Below are 23,501 nucleotides of genomic sequence, written 5' to 3'. Positions count from 1 at the left end.
GACGGGCTGGGACACAGCGCAGCTCATCCTACAGCAACAGGAGATGGGGTTGAGACACATCCAGAGCAACTTCCATTTGGAAAAGGTCAGTGCGTTGTCTGCAACCTGGAGAACCCTTGTAACTCGGTGGCCGTAGGGCACCGCCATGAGCTCTGCCCACCTCAGAGGTAATGAGGTTAAAGGACACACTCAGATGCTCAGCCTGTCTAATGTGAGGCATAAATGTTGACGGAGCCAACGCGAACGCAGCAGCCAAGCGCTGCCCCACTGGCACACAGCTGCCCTGGCCGCCTCCGGCTGCCCGACGCCCTAGGACGGAGCTGGGCACGGAGCTCGGCACGGAGCTCAGACCGCGTTTTCACATCGCTGGAGTCTGGGCGTGGAGCTGCTGGGGCTGCCTCTGGCACCACACGCCGGGCTACAGCCCCCACAGTCCCAACTCCAGGAACGCGGGACGCCTTTCTCCAGGCCCCCACCCCTCATCCCTCGCCTCAAGCTGCGGGGCACGCCGGGCCCAGCCCCACCTTCGCGCCTCGCCCGAGGGCCGGCGGGGGCTCGGGGTCCGGGGGTCCGCCGAGAGCCGCCTCCCGCCGGTAGGGGGCGCTGTGACTCACCGCCAGCAGGGCCGAGGCGCGCTGCTCCCCCGCCGGCTGCTCCCCGTTGATGCCGCCGTTGCTGAGGAGGTGCTGGTGGTAGTCCGGGGGTGCGGCGGCGGCGGCGGCGGCGGCGGCGGCCGGGGCGGCCGCGCCGCCTCCTCCTCCTCCCGCTGTTCCCGCGGCCGCTTTGGGGTGCTTGGCGGCCTTGCGGGCTCCCTGCCCCTGCTGCACGAGGTGGAGGAGCTGCAAGGTGCTCTCCCGCTCGCGGTCGGAGCTCTCGGCGCGGCCCCGCTCGTAGCGTCCTTCGCAGCTGAGGTGGTGCTGGCGGCAGACGGCGATGCGGGCCCGCAGCCGCTCCACGATGGCGCTGTGCACGCGGGGCGCCGCCGGGCCCCCCCCCAGCAGCCCGGCCGCCAGCCCCGCGGCCTGGGGGGGAGCCGTGTCGCCCATCGCTCGCTGCCGCTCCTCGGCCCTGCGGACGGGTCCGCTCCGCACTCACTGCCACATGGAGGCGGGGGGGGGGGGGGGGGTTGTAAGAGGCGGGGGCAGCGGCCCTAGTCCGGGGGAGGGCGGACGGCCCCGCGCCCCCCGCGCACCCCGCCCGGCCCCCGGCGGAGCTCGGGGCTGGAGGGAGGGAGAAGAGGGGGCCGCTACGGCTGTGCCACCATCAGGGTTGGGCAGCCCCAGCCGAGGGGCTCCGGTGGCTGAGGGCTGGGGATGGGAGGGGGGGGGGTCCGATAGAGGAAGAAAAATAAAAATCAAAGGAGCCGCTGCCTCCAAAACGAAGCGCCGGGCGGAGGAAGGCTCCCCGGGGAAAGAGTGGGACCGGGCAGGTTTACTGATTTTATTTTATTTTGGGCGCGGGCGGGGGTTATTTCTTGAAGTGGAAATTGATGCGAGGAAAGGAACCGCCGAGCGCGGCCCGGCCCCCCCCCGAGGTGTGGTTCGGAGCTCCGCCGGCTTCTCAGCGGTGAAACCCGCGGTCCGTCGTTCCGGGCTGGGATCGGTCCCGGTCTCGGTCCCGTCTTTGTGCTCTCGCTCCACCGCTCCTCTTCGAGCTGCGCCCGTCCGCCGCTGCGGGGTTCGGCGGGGTCCCGGAGCGCTGCCCGCCGCTGTGCGATCGGTTCTCGCGGCCGCTGGGTAAAGCCGAAGCGCTTTCGGTGCTTATTTCTCCCCTTAGCAATAACGAAGCGAACTACAACCCCAGGCAAAGAACTCTTCTCGCGTACTTTCCCGTAGACTCCCAGACAGCGAACAGTTTCGAGTACAGTTTCAAGAAAAGCACTGGAGACAAAAAAAAAAAAAAAAAAAAAAAGAACCGAACCAACAAACACCGAGCCCCTCTTCTGCCAGCGATCACAAGCGGAGAGTTGCACTTACAAACTTACAGCCTTCTGCCCCCCGAGCAGTCCGGCCGCTTTTCCTTTGTGTTTTTGTATATCCCATCCCCGGCTGCGTGCCGCGCTCCCGCCGCCTCCTCCTCCTCCTTCTCCTCCTCCGCCGCCGCCGCAGCCCGCGGCCGTGCCCCGCGGTGCGTGCGGGGCTCTCGCAGCGGGCCCTGCGGGGGCGGGGGGCGGGTGGCGCGGCGACGGCGCCGCCGGGGCCGGGGCGAGCGGCGGAGCCTCCCAGCGGCCGCGCGGGGGACCGGACCGAGGAAATCCCCTTTCGCCGTGCGCTCGCTCCGCCGTACCTGGGTGCCGGGCCGCAGGGCGGTGCAGAGAGCCGCCTGTCGCTCTCCCTCCCTCCCCCGTTGGCCGGAGCTAGCGGCGAGCGCGAGGGAGTTGTGCGATGTACCTCGTCTCTGCCGGCTGGATCGCTCTGGAACGGGCGGTAGAAAAACAAGCGGTGCCTTCTCACGCGTTAGGTCGAGGTTGGGATGGAGGAGGTGCGGCCCCGAGCGGAGTCACTTGGGTGTCCGGCACCGGGCTCGGCGCTGCTCCTGCCCCGCTCCTCATTGGCACCGAGAGCGGCCGCTGAGAGGTCTGACCCTGCGGGCGGAGTTCTGGAGGTGGGCTGTGTTGGAAGGGGGGGGGGGGGGGGGATCTCCAGAGATCCTTTCCAACCCGTGCGGCTCTTTGCTTCTGTGAGGTGCAGAAATAGCTGGGCCCGGTCAAGTCTGTTAAACCAATGCACGGTTAAACCAATGCACTTGTGCTGCCAGGTCTGTGTTGCCCGCGTTCTCACACACCACTCTGAGAATAAAAGTGGCCTCAAGCACAAGGAGACACAGAGCTGATGCAAAACCTCAACTTGGTTCTGCAGTGCAGCCCATCAGAAAAGCTCACACGTTCCATCGCAGCGTCCTGGGATCCAGGTCCTCCTGGATACAGAGGACCTGATGCCAACCCTTCAACTTCCAAACTCACAAATCCTTTAAATACTATTGGTGAAATGACACATTTCTTGAAATTCATTCCAAATACACAGTGCTGGGTGTATGGGGGTTATCCCCACACTGTTTGCATGACCCCCATCTCTCCAGGTGCGTTTTCAGGATCTGAGTGTTTATGCAGCGCAGAGTTTGTTCCCCAGCCAAAGGACAGGTTTGGGGATGTGCTACGTTCAGAGGAAGGCATTACAGCTAACAGGAAAAAAGGATTTTTTTTTTGTCTAACCTTGAACAACTGAGGAAGAGTGGGTTATTATTTGATACGTAACGGTAGCATGCATCTGTTGAGAACAATGAGCTGGCAATGTTGGAAAAAAAAAAAAAGGGGGGGGGGGAAATTTTTTAAAAAAAGGGAAAATTTTCCTTTTTTTTGAGCTCCCCCGGGCTTTTTTTTTTCACTGCTTATAGCTCAGATGTCTCTGCTGTGCAACAGTGACACAAATCCCGTGCAAAGGAAGCAGGGTTTTACATGATGCCTTGGCTGAGGTCTTCAGCGTTGCATTGAGACTGAAATTGGTGGTGCTGCTCGGGGAGATACAGGGGCAGATGCAGGAGTCCTAGCCCACAAGCTGCTGTAGGGCTCAGAGAACCGTCTTTCAAAACAAAGATTTCTGAGTTGTAACTTTAAGATGTTTAAGATTCACTTTTTTTTTTTTGCCAAGCAGCATCTCATGAGTTTTGTGGTTTAATATAGATCGCTGGCAGAGAGAGACAGCTGCTTGCAGGGCTGCGTAGCAAGTCCAATATACAGCAAATGCTGCCCCTGCTGTCTGAGAGAAGGAAATACCCGAACCCCATCGCTCAGCCATTCAAGTTTTGACCGGGACGCTGCCGAATGTTACCAGCCCCTGGAAAGCAGTACCAGTTCTGAACGGGCTCGTTGCTTTCATAAAATCAGCTGGCTCTTAGCACCATCAGACATCACTTGTGATCGTGTCACATGCATTCTAACAGAAGCACACATGATGAAACATTAACGTAACAAATCCTGAATAATTGATTCCCCCTCCTCCCTTCCCCCGTCTGCCAACAATAACATGTCACCTCTTGAAATGCAGTTGTAATCTCACGTGAACTGTCATGCTTGAGTATTTTTCTGTGTGAATTTCCTGCTGCTGTCGAAGCTATGGGTTTCCTAAGTCAGCACCCTCTCCAAATCGGCAAAGCACTCAATGGTGCTCACCATGGAAGTCTATGCTGATAACGTTCCAAAAAGTGAAGGAAAAGACCATCACCGATGTCAAAAATCCATGTCACTTAAAGAAATTAGTTCTTGCTGAAATCTGGGCACATACTGTGTTCATCTGCGCTTAACAGTCATGTATCAAATGACTTCAGTTGTATTAACCCCACTGAAATGGCACATGCTTAGTTGTAGTGCCGCAGACAATTCTGCAAACCAGGGCTCTCGCTTTTCAGCCATTGCCACTATTTGCTTTTCAGTGCTTTTCAGTGAAGGTTCTTTGCCATTTGGAACGACTGCAGCTACAAGCACACGTAGGCATGCTGAATATACCATACAGCTCTCCTGCAACATCACTAAGCTTCAGAGCAGAGCTCTGAACTGACTGCAGCTGGGTCAGTTTCCTTGCCCTGATAGTTTGGACCCGAGGCTCATGTGTAATCGCGCTGTGAATTGTACAAAAGCCGTCTTCAACACACTTGGGTTTTTAATCAAGAATCTAATCCCCAGAGAAATCTAAAGAAACTGTGCCTACATCTTATAAATAGCAGGGGAAAGAAAAAAGCACACAACAAAAACACACATCATCCCGTATCACCTAGAAAAGGACCACAATTCATGTAAACTAAACAGGAACATTTATGGAAGGAAGAGGGTTCCTTCAACACCACTTCACATGCTCCTCATGCTATCCCTTGGCTGTTCAGTCATGTTTTCCTACATTCTTTTGTCTGGTCTCTAAATTCAGGTTAGAAATAGATATTTTTTATTTCTCAGAGCAGAATCAGCAAGCTAACTTTTTAAAGTGCACTTCATGCTGGCTGTTTCTCTTGGAGTAGCACTGTATTTGCATGCGTTTATCTAACACACCCACTCTGTTTATCCAGGAAGACTTAAAGAAGGATAAAACTACAAGCCTTTATTTATCCAAATAATAGTAAACTAGAAGAGCTAAGCATGGGAATTGCCTGTAATTCCCTGCTGAGCTACTAGAAATAGCTGCTTTTGGGAAACAGGAGATGCTTTCACCATGTTTAAGAAATACAGTATCAGCTATCTCCTGTTAGCAAAGTTTGCCATCCTGTTTGATTCACAAACGACTTTATTTCTGAAAAGAGAGGGACAAAGGGAGAAGAAACTTCATACTTCCCTGCCAGTATTGGACATAGAATACACACCTTCTCTCTTAGAAGTACATTGTGTTTGGCAGGCTGATCCTATGCATAAATATAAGGTGTGCAATTTTATCATTATCATAGTCCCAGGCCACAGAACTTCAACTAGAGCAGATGATTGAAACCCTACAGGAACTAAAGCAATTTCCAAGTATGATCATTAATCACCTGCTCCAGTTCTAATCACACACTGATCTCTCCTCATTGTTGCATTAAGACAGGCACTTTATCTTAATTAGAGCTACGACTTCAAAAACTAAAGACAATTAAAAATGCCCTATCAGAACAAACGTTATATCTTCTCACCCACTAAATTCACTCGAAGTCTCTGAAGTGGAAAATAAAGCATGAAAGATGGTGAGATCTCTGACCTCTCCACTAGTTGTTATTTGCACAGAATTTCTCCACTATAAATATTCTTATCTCAATTGGACCTGAAAACCTTTCTTGGTAGGAGCCTTCTTTGCACTGTGTGCTATGTAGCACTGAGCAGTTACAGCTTGTCCTGCAAAATCCAACCTGAATTTTCACTTATATGGATCTTCTAAACAATTCTTCAATTTTTTTTTTTTTTTTTTTTTTTTTGCAAGTGAAGACGAATGTAAACATGTCATAATGATACCTCACGTTCTCTGCCTTGTAGAAGCTCTTCAGGTGAAACAGCAGCCACAAAAACATTATCACTTCCTCTAATCTTGGTGAGAAGAGCATTAAAGTCTGAGACAGTTCACATACAAACATTTTGTCAGTCCCCTGCCAAGCCATGTCATCAGTTTCCTACTGAAATAGAAATCAGTGATGTCAATTCTAGGCATTTTCTGTATCCAACTGGTGATGTCACAGGCAAAACTCCATCAGACTGTGAGGTGCTTTTTTTCCAAGAACTTTTGCTATTTATTTAAAGAAAGAAAAGCGTAAGATCTTGAAAAAAATGCCTGCAAGGCCAAGAAAGAAGTAGATAGCTGAAACTTTTCAGGCAAGCAAAGCGGAGGTGAGAAATATCATCTGGGATGCAGTAGGCATACAAGAATGCTCAAAGTACACGATCAAAGTTAACCACCAGAATAATTTCTGAATTTTCATTTTCAATCAAAGTGTATGTTTTCTTCAAATATTAAGGTTACTTAGCAAGCCAAAATTTCCAAAACTTACTTCTGATTTTAGTAGCATTCAATTTAATGAATTGGACGAGGGAAATTGGAAATGGACGAGGGCATCGAGTGCACTCTCAGTAAGTTTGCAGATGACACCAAGTTGGCTGGAAGTGTGGATCTGCCTGGGGGTAGCGAGGCCATACAGAGGGATCTGGACAGGCTGGAGAGCTGGGCTGAAGCCAATGGGATGAGTTTCAACAAGGCCAAATGCCGGGTCCTGCACTTCGGCCACAACAACCCCAGGCGACGCTACAGGCTTGGGGCGGTGTGGCTGGAGGACTGCGTAGAGGAAATGGACCTGGGGGTATTGATTGATGCTCGGCTGAACATGAGCCAGCAGTGTGCCCAGGTGGCCAAGAAGGCCAATGGCATCCTGGCAAAGGGCTGACGAGGAGAGGCTGAAGGAGCTGGGATCGTTCAGTCTGGAGGAGGCTCAGGGGAGACCTCATTGCTCTCTACAACTACCTGATGGGAGGTTGCAGTGACTGGGGGTCGGCCTCTTCTCTTGTGTAACTGGTGATAGGAGGGAATAGAGGGAATGGCTTCAAACTGCACTAGGGGAGATTCAGACTGGACGTTCAGAAATGCTACTTTTCTAAAAGAGTGGTCAGGCACTGGAATGGGCTGCCCAGAGAGGTGGTGGAGTCACCGACCCTGGAGGTGTTCAAGGAACGCTTGGATTTTGTGTTGAGGAACATGGTGTAGTGAGAACTATTGGTGATGGGTGGATGGTTGGACTGGGTGATTCTGTGGGTCTTTTCCAACCTTGGTGATTCTACGATTCTAAGAAATGTGGCAAAACAAGAAATGTGACCATTCATTCCAATAGCAATTTTTTAACACAGAAATTGTTCTCCAGAACTTTCAGAACATTCAGAAAGCAGCACAATTTATTACTATTTGGGAAGATCTGAGAGCGTGCACTTTGTTATGCAGTGTGAGATCCACTCTTCGCAAACCAGATTTCTTTCATGAGAGTTAAGTTACACCAAAACAATTATTTTAAAGGTATCAACAGAAGCATAGAGATTTTGTTAACAGGAATAACTATGGCATCAGCAGGCACTGCTTTTCCTGAAAAGGAAATGCTTGAGACTGATTCCTGGGTACTTGTATATTGATGGGTGTGTTCTCACTAACATTCTCTGAAAAACAGGGATGGACAATGAAAGAGAAGAGTTCCTTCAGCTTGGTAACCAGGGAAATAAGTATGATATACAAAATCTTAGAATATTTACATATCTAACTGAAAATTAAGGTATGAAAATAATATCTTCACATATAATTTACAAGTTTGAGAGCAAGTCTCAGTGTCTTTACTGGGATTTTTCACCAACACACGTGGTGCAATGGAGAACTGATATTAGCTCACTCTCACACCACTTAAACCCACTGCTGAGTTTCAACCCCTTAAAATATGAAAACGGTTCATTACTGACAAGGAATGCTGGAACAAGGCTACTGAATAACAAATCTAAGTTACAGTCCTACAGAAAAAAAGCCAACAGATTTTGACCATGATGTGGTATGCCTGGCAGTAGTTGCCTAGCTGGTCAGTATGTTACCAATAGAGTGGGACATCAGACATGAGAAGTTTTTGTGGACAAATATGTGAAAAAAAAGGTTTCCCTACTTTTAGTTCTGAGAAAGCAATTTGTTAAAAAAATCTAGAGGGTTAACAGCATCATTCATCCCTTTACTGAATTTCTCAGCTATAACAGACTAACAAGAATATATGCATACTGCAGAGTCTAAGAACAGTTCCTAACAGGATTCAAAACCATGCGCCCTGCATCTTCTGTTAGGTTATGTCAATTTAACTTTATATGCAGCACAGAATACCAGGATGGAATAGCCAACAGAGTACCTAACCCTTCCCAGTCTTCAACGTCTACTCTACTTGCGCCATGGTAAACCATGCATCATGATTCCAGATAACTCCTGCTTTCTGTTGTCAGATTATACTGGAATAATTCTTGCTTAGCTTGCATGGCCACATTAATCCATTATTTTTGGTTTTTTTAGTTACTGCAAGTTGTTGCCATTATGTTTGCACAACACAATTTGTCATTTAAGATCTCAGTAAGTTGCCTCAGACAGCATCAGAGCATCAGAGAGAGCCCTGTGGGGCTGAGAAGCACCTAGATGGCTATGCCAGCCTCAGACCCTGTGACGCCCGCTATGTGACTCATCACCTACTCTCTGAAGAGGAACGACTGCTGTGTTGCAAATATAGTCAGGATTGCATAATATTTCCCCTGCTGCCTTACAACAGGTCCTAGTGATTCCTCAGAGGGGAAATAAGTCTTTGCATTTGGGTCCTTTTCATCATAACTATTATTCTAAATAGTTGAACTTGCTTGCGAATTTACAACAAGCAGCAAGGAAGGTATGATGCAAATCCTTTATGTTCCTGTGTAACACAGACTTACCTTTCCAAATATCCCCACTTCAAAAAGTCTCAAGACCTCCCGCCTTCCCAGTGATACAGCTCAGCATCAACAGGCAGAGGACAGAGCTTTTGTTTCACAAGCAAAAAGATACTGATCTGTTATTTTTAAGAATAAAAGGAAACCTGAAGTGACCAATGCAGCAAGAATGGAAGGACTGATTTGGTAAAACTTCAAGTTATTATTCACACAGATGAAAAAGATACAAGATTTTCTTAAGCAGTAGTTTACAGACCTGTGGATTTAAGCATAACACGGTCTTTTAGATTATCAGAATCTTGAAGAACAAGCAGAGGTGAAGTGCATACAGATAAAACAGGCCATTCAATTTTTTACAAGGTGCCTTTAAAAGAGCTGTAGGTCCACTTAATCAATTTTTTTCTTCTTGGAAACTGTCTGCATCGTTCATGTAGTTTTCAAGATCATTACATTTCTGCAAATAAAATAAAACTTGTATTACTTTATCAAGGTATAACAACTGAATTATGCAAAAAATGCTTTCTATGTTTCTCTTCAATACATTAAGAAGCATGCCAATAACAATTCAGAAACAACGATATCTGAAAGCTTGCTAAATGTACTCCGAGTTATCACAGAATCATAGAATGGCCTGGGTTGAAAAGGACCACCATGATTTTGCAGTTTCAACCCCCTGCTATGTGCAGGGTCGCCAACCACCAGACCAGGCTGCCCAGAGCCACATCCAGCCTGGCTTTGAATCTTAAAATATTGTTCATCAAGTGTTTCTGAATAAATCAAAGTACTCAAATGCAGAGAGAAAAGTGTTCTTGCTGTGCTTCATGTACCTTTCCAGCCTTCAGGAGTTACAGCTTGAGTTTGTTGTGGTGCTGCTTCCAAATGAAACAGGAGCCTGCCCACCACAGCCCCAAGATCATGCAGCTGCCAGAAAGCTTGATGTCAGGAGCTGACAAAGCTGTGTTGTGAAAGCAGTGGGCATGCAACCGTTTGAGAGATTGAGTCAGCAGAAGTGAATGAACAGTTAGGCCACGGTATAATTAGTAAAAAACATTAATTCAGAAATAAACCATTAAATCAATTAAATTAAATCTTATCTCAGTTTGATTTTATCTGCTTGAGAAACAGTAAATCAAGTAACTCAGTCATACCTTCTGAATCCATCCCGTTTCTTCCAGCTGGCTGAAAAGTCGTTCAACTGTGTCTTTAACTGGTTCATCCTCAATGCCGTCCAACTTGGTCATGGAGCTGCACTCCACATACAACTTGTACTTGAAGTGCTTCAAATTGTGATAAACTTTGGTCCGATTTGCACACACTACGCCGACCTTCAACACCTACATCAAAGTAAACTCATCAGTTTCTCAGGTAGAACAGTGATCATCATAAGCGTATAAAGCATGGAAAAGTCAGCCTGTCTAATAAAATGTTATCAGTCGGACTAGGAAGATTTTTTCAATAATGAAATAACTGATGCTATAAATACAGATTTCACTATCAGGGCAGAACAAATTTGTCACAAGCAGGCAGCATGCAAGTCTGTGCAATGACAGGTTATCAGCACTGCTATCTTGCAAAAGCTGTATAAAGTTCTGTTTATAATTAACAGAATCTCTGTTGTTTGCAGGAGGAACTCTATAAACTCATTGGCATTTTAGGTGACCATCATACTGTGAAAGCAGAGAAACTAATGACTTTTGCTTTGAAAGTGCAGGCCTGTCCTAGGGACAGGAAACACCAGTTCTAGTGTTCTGTACACTGAATAATACATAGGTATTCTTCTAGTAGGGACACATGAACGTAAACAGATAAATACACAAAAATGTATTAATAAATATCTATATCACAGAATCACAGAACGGCCTGAGTTGAAAAAGACCACAATGATCATCCAGTTTCAACCCCCTGTATGTGCAGGGTCACCAACCACCAGACCAGGCTGCCCAGAGCCACATCCAGCCTGGCCTTGAATGCCTGCAGGCATGGGGCATCCACAGCCTCCTTGGGCAGCCTGTTCCAGTGTGTCACCACCCTCTGTGTGAAAAACACCCTCCTAATATCAAACCTAAACCTCCCCTGTCTCATTTGAAAACCATTCTCCCTTGTCCTATCACTATCCACCCTTGTAAACAGCTGTTGCCCCTCCTGTTTTTAAGCTTCCTTCAAATATTGCAAGGCCACACTGAGGTCTCCCTGCAGCCTTCTGTTCTCCAAGCTAAACAAACCTAGTTCCCTCAAACTTTCTTCATAGGAGAGGTGCTCCAGCCCTCTGATCATCTTAGTGGCCTCGTATATATTAGTCTACGTCTGGCTGGCTTTTGGATTCAGATTTTCTACCCTCCAAAATAAGAGAATCAATACATGTATGAAGAAATTCGGGTCTTCACAAGAGAAACTGATACAGCATTAGTAAGAAGAACCAAAAACACCAACAGAAACAAGCTTCAAGGGCAACATGTTACATCAGTCCAAAGTTTGTTACATCTTCGAGAGTAACAAGCAGGTAAATGGCTAAAAGTCAAAATTCTTTGCATCAGTAACACAGGCTGCGATGGTGTTACTGTTTAAGAACACACATGAAGTTTCAACTAATCACCTCCTATACTGCAATACCACCAGTTCTGAGGCACAACAGCAATGCCTTTTGTTGCAGTTGTTGGTAACCATCTGAATATTCTTTTTAAAATATTACAAGTTATCAGTTTAATCAATGCTCACATCCAGCATTAGGAAACTTTCCTAAATGCATAATCAAATGGTTGTGTCTGTCAGCAGCCCCCTGTAACATCTGGCCTATTTGTCCAACCTGGCTGTATCCACTGACAGGAACAGAAAAGCATATTTTGTCTACATAAGTTTTATAAATATAAATGCAAGTTTAAGGTTGTGTATTTTTTTTAAATATCCAAATATACTTTATTTCTCAAATATATTAACCAGCAGTTTTGGTGATATAAACAGGAGAAATATCACTTAGCCAATGGAGGCACACTAACTTAAAAGAACATTTGACCTGACCTAAGATGTGTATAAACTACAAGTTAACCAAACTGAGATAACAGAAGATTGCTTCTGCAGTGCAGTTCTCTTGTAATGATGCCTATGTACCCATATGCAGCTCCACTTTCTACACGTGCCCAAAGCTGAAAAACTAAGGCTTGTGTTTGGTGCTGTTGGTGCTTTCAATGAGCAAGACATATTAACCAAGGCAAAACCTTGACTTCTTCAAATTTCTAACATGTCAAATAATTAAGCAATCAAAAACCGAAATGTGGTGTTTCATAGGGTATTTTATAGCTTCTGAAGTATTCCAAGTAATGAAGTGCGGTGTCTGGAACACTACTTGACAGAAAATAGGAGATAGAATTCTGCATTCTGATAGCCTGCCTGGCCTATTTCTTGCCCTGTGATAACAGCTAACAGGACGTGTTTTGGAAGGTGGTACAAGACACAGGAAAAAACACCAGAACGTGCATGTGTTACCACCCAACATCTAGCAGTCAACGATTAAGAAATTCTATATCACCCCAGCTATTATATTCCATAGCTTGGAATGAGTTTCCCCAAAAACCTGTCTAATCCCTTCTAGGAGCCAATTACATTTTTTTGTTCTCCAGAGTACCTTGTGGTAATGAGTTTCATGGTTTATTTTTGTGTGAGGTGTAAAGAATTTCCAGAGCGGAAAAGTGCCAGACCAAAAAAAGAAAAAAAAACCCATACAATTATAACACATTACTTATTGTGTTATAAAGCAAGAGAGATTGTCTAAAAATACAATGTTATTTCAGAATGCAGCTTTGGAAAGAATCTCAGTACTGTACACACTCTAATTTGTTCCCCCTCACAGTCCTCAGTGACTCTATCCTAGTGCTTAACTTATCTCCTCAAGCTGGCCGTATCAGCCAAAGCTGTGTTAAATCACTTTGTATGGAATGCAGAAGCATAGCCTGACAACAGCATAACATGTAGTGACTGCATTCATGCCCTCTAAGCATAGATATGAATAGAAACAGAACAACAGGTCTGAGAGCAGAAAACAGTTCATAACCCAGGTGGCACAGGAGCAGAGAAAGATGGGGGACACCTAAACTGTTCAATTCTCTTTGACCGTGGAGGGATGAGAACTGGCAGCTACTCACAGCAATCACTGCAAGCCTAAGCAAAACTAGAACAGCTGTTTCTCTTCAGGCCTATTGGCAAAGCAGAATACTTTAGAGACGAGAGAAAAAGGAAAGTTTTATGCAGAAGAAGGGCTGGAGGTCTGTTTTCGTTCTCTACACAACCACTTTTCTTGGGTACTTTCATAGAAAACTTTAGAAATAGCCCAAATAAGTATTTCCATTCAAACTGATCTGGCAGTTTTGAACTGCCTTCTTTCAGTCAATTATTTTCTTGAAGTGTCAGTTTTATGTAGCTCCCTTAGCCCTTTTTGTTCTTTCTTTTCCCTCAATTGGCAGGACAGGCTGATCAATGCTCTGCTAGAAGAGCTTTGAAAACCAACTTGAAAACAGTACCTTTAGCAGCCTCAATTACAGGTCACTATAGGAAAATGAACGTTGCATTAGCAAACCATTAGTAAAAATTACTGCAAAGTGCTCAATCACTCTCTCTCCTGGGTCTGCCTGTTCTCCAGCAGCTGAGCCATATTGAGTATGCATGTGGCATCTCACCAGATACTGGGCTATGCAGGATACAGAAAAATTCTCATCGTCTATTGGAGAGAATAAAAATGAACTAGAAAGAAAGTTTAATGTTCAGTGTGATATTTCAAGTGTTTTCCAAAGTGGAAGAACAACTGATGTAGGAGAACATTTGGACAGTAATACAGGGGTTTTTAACCCAGCTTCCAATTTAACTGTGGAAATATCAGTAAGATGAAATTTCTGCACCAGTCCACTTATTATTTCTGCTCAGGTAAGGTGCACACCTCACATGAAAAACAGATTTCTCAGTTAATGATCTTCCCTGCATTGAGGTCTCTAATTGTAAAATAATGACTGTATAAGCAAGATGGCTTCTCCACACCCTAAGAACTTGGTGCTTTCCTGCAACAAATAAGGGGAAAAACCAAGTTCTTAATTATCATGCAAACAGATAGTAATCAAAGCAATATTAAGAACTACTGTTCAGCAGGTTCTGAGATCAGTTTTAAGAAAAAAAACCTGCAGCACAGGTTTACCACACTATGCATGACTTGCAGAGCCCGTTATTGTGACATGATAATTACAATGACATCCCTCAAATGTCCAAGTTAGAATACTGGCACAGATGCAAACGAGCTTCAGTAAGGTGTACTTCAGTAAGGTAAGCTTGCAGTCTGTTGAGGACTTTGTGTAAGAAATGCAATCACACCCTATTTCGAAACATGCTGTGAAAACATCTTGCACTGACACTTTTGTCTTTTCAGCAAGTACTGAAGTGCTTCATCTGTGTCCTGAGATCATTTTAGATGTACAAAGTAAAGGAATACACCTTCTACATGTCCTGAAAGAAAAGAAAAGCAGAACTTGGGCATTCAGCTTGCTACACAGATGCAGCAGTATCTTATATTTGACAAATTGTGCTTTGAGTTTATCATAAGAGGTTGGGAATTACATTACGCAGGAAGGCCATATGCAAACTTAACCATAACAAATACCATTAGCTGCACATTTGATGTGGAGATCCATAAATACTGGTAGCACTCAGGTGTCTTAAGACTCGAGGTCTTCAGAAGTCTCAGTCCTGAAATGTAAAACCTAGAATGGCTGCCTAACGCAACGTTACGTAACAAAGATAAATTTCCTTCCAAGGACACAATTTAATCCAACATGTCCTAGCAAAGGCAACAGAGTGGAAAAATAGATGCAAGATTACTGAAAGGGAAATGTTTTCTAGCTTGAACAAGTTGTTCCGCAGCAAAGAAAAGGCTCTAGTACAAAATACTGAGGTAGTTAGAAAGAAGCCTTCTCAAAAGATCAACAATTTCAAGTGTCAGCACAACTGAAACATCAAGATACTCTGCCTGAGCAAACAGCTACATGGGAAAAGGCAGATGTGAAAACATCTGAAGAATAAAGCAGTAAAATCCTGAGTAGGCGGCACCTGGATGTTATGGTGACAGTGGCACTGTTTCACTCTGCGTTCTGACCTACAGCGACCACGCACAGTAGGAACCCTCCAGAAGTAGTACAGTAGGCATGGAATTAGCAAACCCAGTGACCCAACATAGAATAAACCTTTTGGGCAACAAAGTAAAAAACACAGCCATTCAATGGAGATGATTGCCCATTACACAGAAAGTTGCTTTTATAATGTTTCTGACAGCTAATTAATGCAAGACTCCCGCTGGGAATGTCTTAAGGGCATTATAGGCACGCAGAAAGGTAAAGGGCTTTCAAGTCATCCAGTTTCATTGAAAAGGCACTCTGATATTTAGAACAGATGTAACACTGAGGCAGATGTCATTCCTGATCTAAAGCTTCAGACTCCCAGCACAAGGGAGATAGGATCTATTCAAGTTTGTTTTGTTTTTTTTTTTTTTTAAAGTCACAGTATTTCTCAGATACTTGCTAAAAAAACAGGAATGCCAGGCACATTCAAAGCAATGCTCAGCCCTGTAGTTTTTTTACTGCTATAGATGATTCTCATTTCTTTAAAACACTCTTTAGGATTTCCAATCATCTATTGAACGTTCTCTGACCAAACAAAAAACTTCTTGAGAAAAAACAGATGAGTGCTCATATTATAACTTTAGTTAGTAGGCAGATCTTCATACGTGCTGTCAGCCTTGATGACACACAAAAGCATGCTCAGCAGGCTATGTAGCATACCATGAATCTAGAGAGCTTCTTTCCTCTCCTGAATACAACTCAAACTACAGAGACTTGAAACAGAAGAAAAATTGAGATAAATGTTGATTTTGACTGAATGCAATAATGATCAATGAAACCGATCTCATGCCAGTTAGACAAAACTAATGAAAGAAGAACTACAGGTCTTCCATCAGTTTTCTTCTTATGGACATAAGATGTGGTAGAATTATGCTTGTAATAGAAAACAAAATAAGTAAATAAATAAAGCTAGGTTTAGAAGTTTTTTTTTTTTTAGGCTTTTTTTTTAATCATGAGGTTCAGCTCACAATGGGATACACTTAGTACTTAATACAGTGTAAGTACACGTGCTGTAATAGGTACTAACATTAAATGGCAAAGCAGCTGAAAGCAAAGGTCTTGGGAAAAAAAAAAAAAACCAAAAAAAACCAACAATTTATTTATTTGTTAAAACTCATTTTTATGTGAGGTTATTTTTTGAGATCTTTTCTTCAAGATGTAGGGGCTGGGGGGGTCAGAGGACAAGTGTCCATTCCTCCTCACTTTCATAAGAACTTCCTTCACAATTCCTAGCTGAACCCAACTGCAAAATGGCTGTCACATTTTAAAAATGAAGGGGAGTTTAGACTTAAAAACACAGCAGCTGACAGGTGCTGACAGGACTTCTACTCTTTGTATGATTTGCATAACACTAGACAAAGCTTAAAAATAATGATATGAGGTTTGTTTGAAATTACCTGTTTGTCATCTGACATGAAGTCATCTGCTTCCAGAGTTTTACTATTATAAAGCTTTCCAAACAGCAGCACATTAAACTTACAGTAGCGATTCATTTCACATGCCTGACAAGACATATTGGTTGGATTTTTCAAGGTTATGAGAACACCTGGGTAACAATCCACACGCTCCTGAAAAACACATTTCGGATAACATTAAAGAATCTCCATGAACTTGAACAGGCTGCTAAGTACTTTCTACTCGCACAGAACTAGTGTAAGAGAAACCAAGCTTCAAGTCGGAAATCTTCTGGCATTCAGTTGGGAGCAGGTACCTTCGCAGTCGTTTTCTAACACGTCACCAGTTCTCTTTAATTTGGCTTCAGTTCTAAAGACTTGCTCCTGCATCCAGGCCTGCAGTTCCCTTTCGTGCCTCCTTCCTTCCCTGTTGAGGGTGTGAAGGTGGTTACTCTATCAGTTGGCCTACTTCAAATAAATACACTGTATCTCACCACTGGCCCATACTCCATTATAGGGGGGATCATTAGGACAACACAGCTGTAACTCGAACAGTATGCTTCTAATTCACATACAGTGACTAGGCTACTGTCTAATGGCCTCATATCTGAGAAGCTGCAGTAGATTCACGATGAACACATCAGTTGTTCTTTTTGTTGGAGGAAGATTTTAATTCCATTAGAACACTGAACGAGCGCCAAGAAGTCCTCTAAAAAGCATCTGGTGAAGTTAGCAGGAGAAGCACTGAGGTCACTGAGAACATACATGTACATGGTTATGGTACTGGTACTGAGAATTATACTACTGACAAAATCTGCCAGTAAAAATATGATCTGGAGACCACTTCACTATTGTAGTTACAGCAGATGCTACAAACCTTGTACCGGTCTTTCCAGCGGCTTCTAGAGATTAAGTTGTCAAGGCGGGGCTGAATGTAACGGTCATCCAAATAATGAAGTGAGAGCAACATATCCTGTGCATACTTCTTTTGTCTTGTTCCATCTGTTCAGCAACAGGCATTATTGATTGGCTGACCATCATACGTTGTACACATTTCTTCAAGTAAAAATTTCAAGGACATTATGCTTCTGTATATGGCGAACCGTGAATGATTCTAATAAGTTACTACTGAATTTACTAATGTTATCCATGTAAGTGATCCATGCATCTTTGATCACAGAATCACAGAATGGCCTGGGTTGAAAAGGACCACAAAGATCATCCAGTTTCAACCCCCTACTGTGTGCAGGATCACCAACCAGCAGACCAGGCTGCCCAGAGCCACATCCAGCCTGGCCTTGAATGCCTGCAGGCATGGGGCATCCACAGCCTCCTTGGGCAACCTGTTCCAGTGTGTCACCACCCTCTGAGTGAAAAACACCCTCCTAATATCTAACTAAACCTCCCCTGTCTCATTTTAAAACCATTCTCCCTTGTCCTATCACTATCCACCCTTGTAAACAGCTGTTGCCCCTCCTGTTTTTACGCTTCCTTCAAACACTGCAAGGCCACACTGGGGTCTCCCTGCAGCCTTCTGTTCTCCAAGCTAAACAAGCCCAGTTCCCTCAACCTTTCTTCATAGGAGGGGTATTCCAGCCCTCTGATGAACTACTTATTATTTTAAAAGTATGCCTCACAAGAAGTACATGAATAAACTCTACAATCATGGTTAAAGTGAAAAACTGTCAATCCAAATGGAGAACCTCTCACTCAAAGCCATTTAAAAGAATGGAAAAGGAAGATTTAAGGAGTCTTGCTTCTCGCCCAATTTTGTGTTTCTGACTATAAAAGAGAAGGTTGTAATCCATGGAATCAAACTGCTCTGACTTGCTTCCCAACAGAAGTTTTGACAGTGCTTCTCTACTCCATCACTTCTAAGTAACACACAGAAGGTGACCTTTACCCTTCAGCAGCAGTCACATGGCTGCTGTTGAGCACCATAAACAGCTTCAAATGTTTACTCAAGCAAATGAAATAAACTATAACAAGATAAATGAAACAATTACTCCACAGTTATCTCCCAGATATGTGCTAGACTCCAGGATTTAAACAGGACTTCCACAGCTACAAGACAATCCTTACTGCCTCAGGCTTCAGTATGTGCAGACATGGAAACTCACTCAGTTACCTTTCCTAATCTTTTAGTAGCATTAGCAAAGGAGAGAAGCTCCACTGGCTGTCTTAGCTTTCTATATAAAAACTGAATTGTCATTGTCGTTACAGCTACTTACAATCTACTGTTCTCTCATGTATGTTTTCAGCAAGTCAGCTACAGTGAAAGCTTGAAAGATTGTGACAGATTTTTAAAACGTTCATAAAAAAAGGCTAGTCTAATACTAAATTAGCTGCTCTAAATTGTTTTTACACTAAAGAGATTGACCTTCATGAACTCAGAAAAGTCCATTCTGAGTTCTGAAAACGTGCCGTTGGTTACGCTCACAGCTTATGATATTCCTTAGAATAACATAAGGTAACCTCTCATTCATCCTCATAGCTGATCTGCCTCACTTCAGACTTGGCTGATGCTTTCCACAACCTGACACCGACAGTCCACCCCCAGAGCATCCGTGTGGTGCCTCTGAGCCTACTTCTGGGGCTGCCATTTGGCCCCACCAGGCCATGTGCTGAAAGCCGCTTCCTCGGCCAACAAGGACTGCCTGCTGCTGAAATTTACCTCAAAGAACAACTGTCAAAGAAAAAGAATCAAATACAGAATAATTGCCATAACTAAAATCATCTATTAATTCTAAGCATGCACTACTGTATTTGTAATGTGATGTACTTACCATACAGTGAGCTCAGAAAAGTGTCGTCAATCGCATTTATGAGGAAAGCCTTTACTATTCTTTGGAAATGTTCATAAGGACTACTGTGGCAAACTGGAAAAAATACAATATAAGCAGAATTAAAAAAAAAAAAAAAACGTGTCAGCAATTGTCAGATTATCTTTTTTATGACTGCAAGTATAGAATTTTCAAGTCATTTACACACGGGTTTAAAAATAATGTTGATGTCCCATATCCAAAATTCTCATTTAAGATCTTACAATTAAACAGTGCTTCTCATCCCAGTGATCATAACCAATTTTAGCACATCCTAAAGTCATACCTCCTTTCATGACGAGCCCACAGGAAGAACTCAACCACAAACATAAGAAATTGGTCTATGCATAGCAGGAATTACTGCAAACCACAGAAGGTTGTGATTTTTCTCCTAATTTTCTTTCGAGTACACACAATTCTGCTCATATCTTAATGGGGAAGATCCAGAATTGCTTATAGCCACTACAATAGCAATGACTATCCCACTATCCTGGCAGTACAAACCTGCTTCTAAAATAACATACACAAGAGGGGAAATAGCATAAACTTCTGGCTCAGGCTTCTCACCAATCCAGACATCAGTTTTCATTAAGATTACAGGAATCTGACCAATGTGAGAGGCATTCTGACTGTGCGATTGGTCTAACACTGAGTGGAGAATTCAGAAACCTCAACACTCTTACTGCATTAAAAAACAAACAAACAAAAAAACCCCCACAAAAATCAACAATAAAAAAGCAGAAGACCCAAACTAACTGAAAGGATCCTACGTTAATCCTCAGAACAGAATTCACCCAGAATTAATGCGTCTGCTCTTGGTGTATATATCACAAGATGGAGGCTTTGTGTCTCAAAAAGAACAATTCCATCCTAAAACAGACCAAATTTTTATTTATTTATTTATTTTTTTTTTTAAAGAGAGAGATGAGAGTAACAGGGTTCCCCTTCCTCTCTTCCAACTTACACCCTCCCTTTAATGAAATACAGAAGGACTGTAAAAGTTTACTGTGGAAACCGCAACTACTTTCACAATAAATGAAAGCCTTTCAGGAATGTATCCTCTTAAAGTATCATACCCTGCTACAGAGCACTATTTTGTGTTTAGAGCCCCTGAATGCTTATTTCAGCAGCAAAAGAAGGTTGTAGGTACAGAATTGTGACGTGTTTTTGTCTTACAGTGTGGGACGTAGTGTGCCAGCAATCCGCTATTTGAAACATTCAGCTCTTTCTGCCGCGGATGTCCTTCGCTCTTAACGTGCTCCACGTTGTCATCATCGTCTTCGTCATCATCAACTATAAAATCTTTCAAGCTTCCATTGTCAGTTTCACTGCCTTCTGGCGTGAGGAGCAATTGGCAGAATGGTTCCTCTGCTATTTCTGCTTCGCCATCAGAGTCCTAATTAAATTTCAGAAAGTATTTAAAAGCAAATAAATTACTTTCAGTGCTTGCACTAAGAAAGTACTATATCTACTGGACAAGGTTTTGAGCTACTAATAACACCAACTGTTCAGTTAACAAGAAATAACTTATTTCCAGAAATACATTTTTCTGTGCTACGTGACAATTACTTTCCACTTTAGGTCAGCCCTTCACATGTATCTCGCTCCAGTTACATAGATCAAACAGGAATCAATAGCATCAAGTGAACCTGAGCTATGTTACTCCAAAAGATATTTTGTGCCTTGAGAAAAATCACAGAATCAAAGAATGGTCAAAGAACGGCCAAAGAATGGGTTGAAAAGGACCACAAAGATCATCCTGTTTCAACCCTCCTGCTATGTGCAGGGTCAGCAACCACCAGACCAGACTGCCCAGAGCCACAGCCAGCCTGGCCTTGAATGCCTCCAGGCATCCACATCCTCCTTGGGCATCCACAGCCTCCTTGGGCAACCTGCTCCAGTGTGTCACCACCCTGTGTGAAAAACTTCCTCCTAATATCTAACCTAAACCTCCCCGTCACAGTTTAAAACCATTTCCCCCCTTGTCTTATCAGTACCCACCCTTGTAAACATCTGTTAAAAAAAAAAAATAATACCATGCTCATAATAATAATAAAAGAATAAAAAAATAATACCATACTCTTCTTGCACGTCTATTCTTTACTTCAGTTTCCTTCAGTTCAGAGAACTGAATACCAAAGATGTTTTTTTTCCCCTTCTGACTACATAGGGACAATAGACAGAATCACAGAATCATCGAATGGCCTGTGTTGAAAAGGGCCACAATGATCATCTAATTTCAACCCCTCTGTTGGCAGGGTCGATACCTGCATTCTAAATTGCTCAGTCAACTGAATGAATGAAAGAATAAGGGAAGAAAAAGAAAAAAGAAAAAAGAGAAATTCTTAAATCCTCAGCAATCAAAATTCAACTAAAAAAGAAAAAGGTTTTCTAGACAACGATTTTTAGCAGTCGGTATTATTATTTAGCTAATAGGTAACTACTGTTGAAATGTGATAGGGTTCATGATTTCTCAGGAATAAAACCAAAACCAACGAAAAAATCCTACTGATTCATATCTCTTACTCATCATCTTCCCCTGAATTCCCAGGGGGACCGAATTTCAATGAGAGAATCCAGACCTCGCAGTTTTCACTCCCAGCGCAGCTCCGAGTCGCCCGCTGTTTTGCGAGGTCCTGCAGCTTTGCCAGCACTTCCCGTTTCCTCGCAGCAGAAACATTTTCTGCACGGCCGGCTTTACCAAACCGCTGTTCTTGGGAACTCTCGTCTTCATCGATCACACAGCGGCGTTTAGCAAAAACTTTCCTAACGAGTACATCGCTGTCCTCGCTGTCCTCGCTGTCCTCCAGCACGCATCTGCTGAACCTTCTACGCTTTCCAGGCACGACGCGTTCATCCTCGCCATCCTCCGTCAGTTCTCCACCGCGGCTTTTCTCCTCTTGGTCGGAAAGGCTGCCCTTCACATCACTTTCATCATTTTCACCTTCTGACACGGATGACTCCTCCTCCTCCGAGGTAAACGAGGATTCCTCATCGCTGTAGCACAGGATCGGCTCCCTCTTAGTGCGTCTCCAGTCAACCCGGGATTTGGACGGCGGCTCGGCTCCCGCTGCCTTGTTTCTTGTCTCGTATCTTCCGACGAACGTCTCCATGGGGAAGCTGTGACGACACACCACAATACAAACCCGTACGACAAGGCCACGTTACGCCATAACCAAACAAGCACCGCCTCCCATCGCGCTCCTTCTGCGGCCACGGCGGCTGCTGGACGCGCGGATCGCCCCTCCTCGTCCCGGCCCGCCGCCATCCCCGCTCCCTCAACGCTTCGCTCACCGTTACCATTTCCCGCGCTCCAGCGCCAGAGCGGATGAGGAGAGGCTACCGCCCCCCTCGGCGCTCCGCGAGCCGCGATTGGCTGATTGTCGCTGTCACTCAACTTCTGGGATGTTTACGGAAGTGATGGAAGGCTGCGGGAAGGGGATGATAGTCACGTGGGTTGATCAAGTTCTATGGATAGGGGCGCGGTGCTGCGGTGGCGGAGGTTACAGGTTCGAATCCTCTCCCTGCCCTCACGGTCTCATCTAGCAGGCTGGAATAGAGCTGGGGAGCATTGGGCTGGTTTTGATTGCATTTCAGCCTGGCCAGGGTATGTTCATGAGGCTTTATGGGCTATTAGGAAGAATTCTTTACTGTGAGGGCAGTAACACATTGGAACATGTTGCCTACTGAAGTTGTGGATGCCACTTCCCTGGAAGCATTCAAGGCCAGGCCGGATGGGGCTGTGAGCAACCTGGTCTGGAGGGAAGTGTCTATAGCTGGTACTAGTTGGTACTAGATGATCTTAAAGGTCCCTTCCAACACAAACCATTCTATGATTCATTCTATGAAAGAACCTTCAGAGAGTTCCAACTCCCTGTCCTGGACAGGGGCACCTCCCACCAGATCAGGCTGCCCTGGGCTCTATCCAACCCTGGCTTTGAAAGTCTCCAGGGTTGGGGTACCCACAGCTTCTCCGAGCAACGTGTTCCAGTGCCTCACCACTCTCATCATGAAGAATTTCTTCCTTATTCCTTATTTAAACCTAGTCTTCTCAAGCTTATAACCATTCTCTCTTGTCCTATCATTACAGCCCCTGAAGAATAGTCGCTCACACAGGTCACCAAGGCCTGGCCTGAGGCTTCTCGATGGAACAGCTTCTTTTCAGCTGTGCACTTCTTCTGTCTTCGGAACAAACTTGATAAATTTAGCA

The 23,501-nt window shown here is 44.6% G+C and overlaps 3 protein-coding genes across 4 annotated transcripts in view; all 3 read right to left on the bottom strand.

Moving 5' to 3' along the window:
- The window catches only part of MAML2 (mastermind like transcriptional coactivator 2), a 208,002-nt gene extending 206,956 nt beyond the window's left edge, over positions 1–1,046 (bottom strand). Inside the window, exon 1 of the mRNA XM_042839129.1 lies at positions 615–1,046. Coding sequence (XP_042695063.1) covers positions 615–1,046 — 432 coding nt within the window. The remainder of the gene's footprint in view (positions 1–614) is intronic.
- A 281-nt stretch (positions 1,047–1,327) lies between these two features.
- LOC122171283 (xylosyltransferase 1-like) lies at positions 1,328–4,217 on the bottom strand. Its single transcript, XM_042838728.1, has 3 exons — positions 4,169–4,217; positions 1,977–2,286; positions 1,328–1,880 (listed from the first exon to the last, which is right to left on the bottom strand). Exons 1-3 carry the CDS (start codon positions 4,215–4,217, stop codon positions 1,355–1,357), a joined length of 885 nt encoding a protein of 294 aa, XP_042694662.1. The 3' UTR covers positions 1,328–1,354.
- A 3,152-nt stretch (positions 4,218–7,369) lies between these two features.
- CCDC82 (coiled-coil domain containing 82) lies at positions 7,370–22,674 on the bottom strand. 2 transcript variants are annotated; one of them, XM_042839164.1, is made up of 8 exons: positions 22,586–22,674; positions 21,874–22,411; positions 20,468–20,687; positions 19,256–19,348; positions 17,347–17,471; positions 16,473–16,643; positions 10,075–10,260; positions 7,370–9,380 (listed from the first exon to the last, which is right to left on the bottom strand). In XM_042839164.1, exons 2-8 carry the CDS (start codon positions 22,402–22,404, stop codon positions 9,318–9,320), a joined length of 1,389 nt encoding a protein of 462 aa, XP_042695098.1. In that variant the 5' UTR covers positions 22,405–22,411; positions 22,586–22,674; the 3' UTR covers positions 7,370–9,317. The 2 variants fall into 2 exon arrangements, with proteins under 2 accessions (XP_042695098.1, XP_042695099.1); XM_042839165.1 differs by having other exon boundaries at positions 22,592–22,674.
- Between the last annotated feature and the right edge of the window lie 827 nt (positions 22,675–23,501).

Source organism: Centrocercus urophasianus, unplaced genomic scaffold (assembly GCF_019232065.1).
Source record: "Centrocercus urophasianus isolate 14NV4802_14NV808 unplaced genomic scaffold, USGS_Curo_1.0 seq_9, whole genome shotgun sequence".
Lineage (NCBI taxonomy): Eukaryota > Metazoa > Chordata > Aves > Galliformes > Phasianidae > Centrocercus > Centrocercus urophasianus.
The sequence above is the reverse complement of the archived record's forward strand: the minus strand, read 5'-3'. Positions and strand labels throughout refer to the sequence as shown.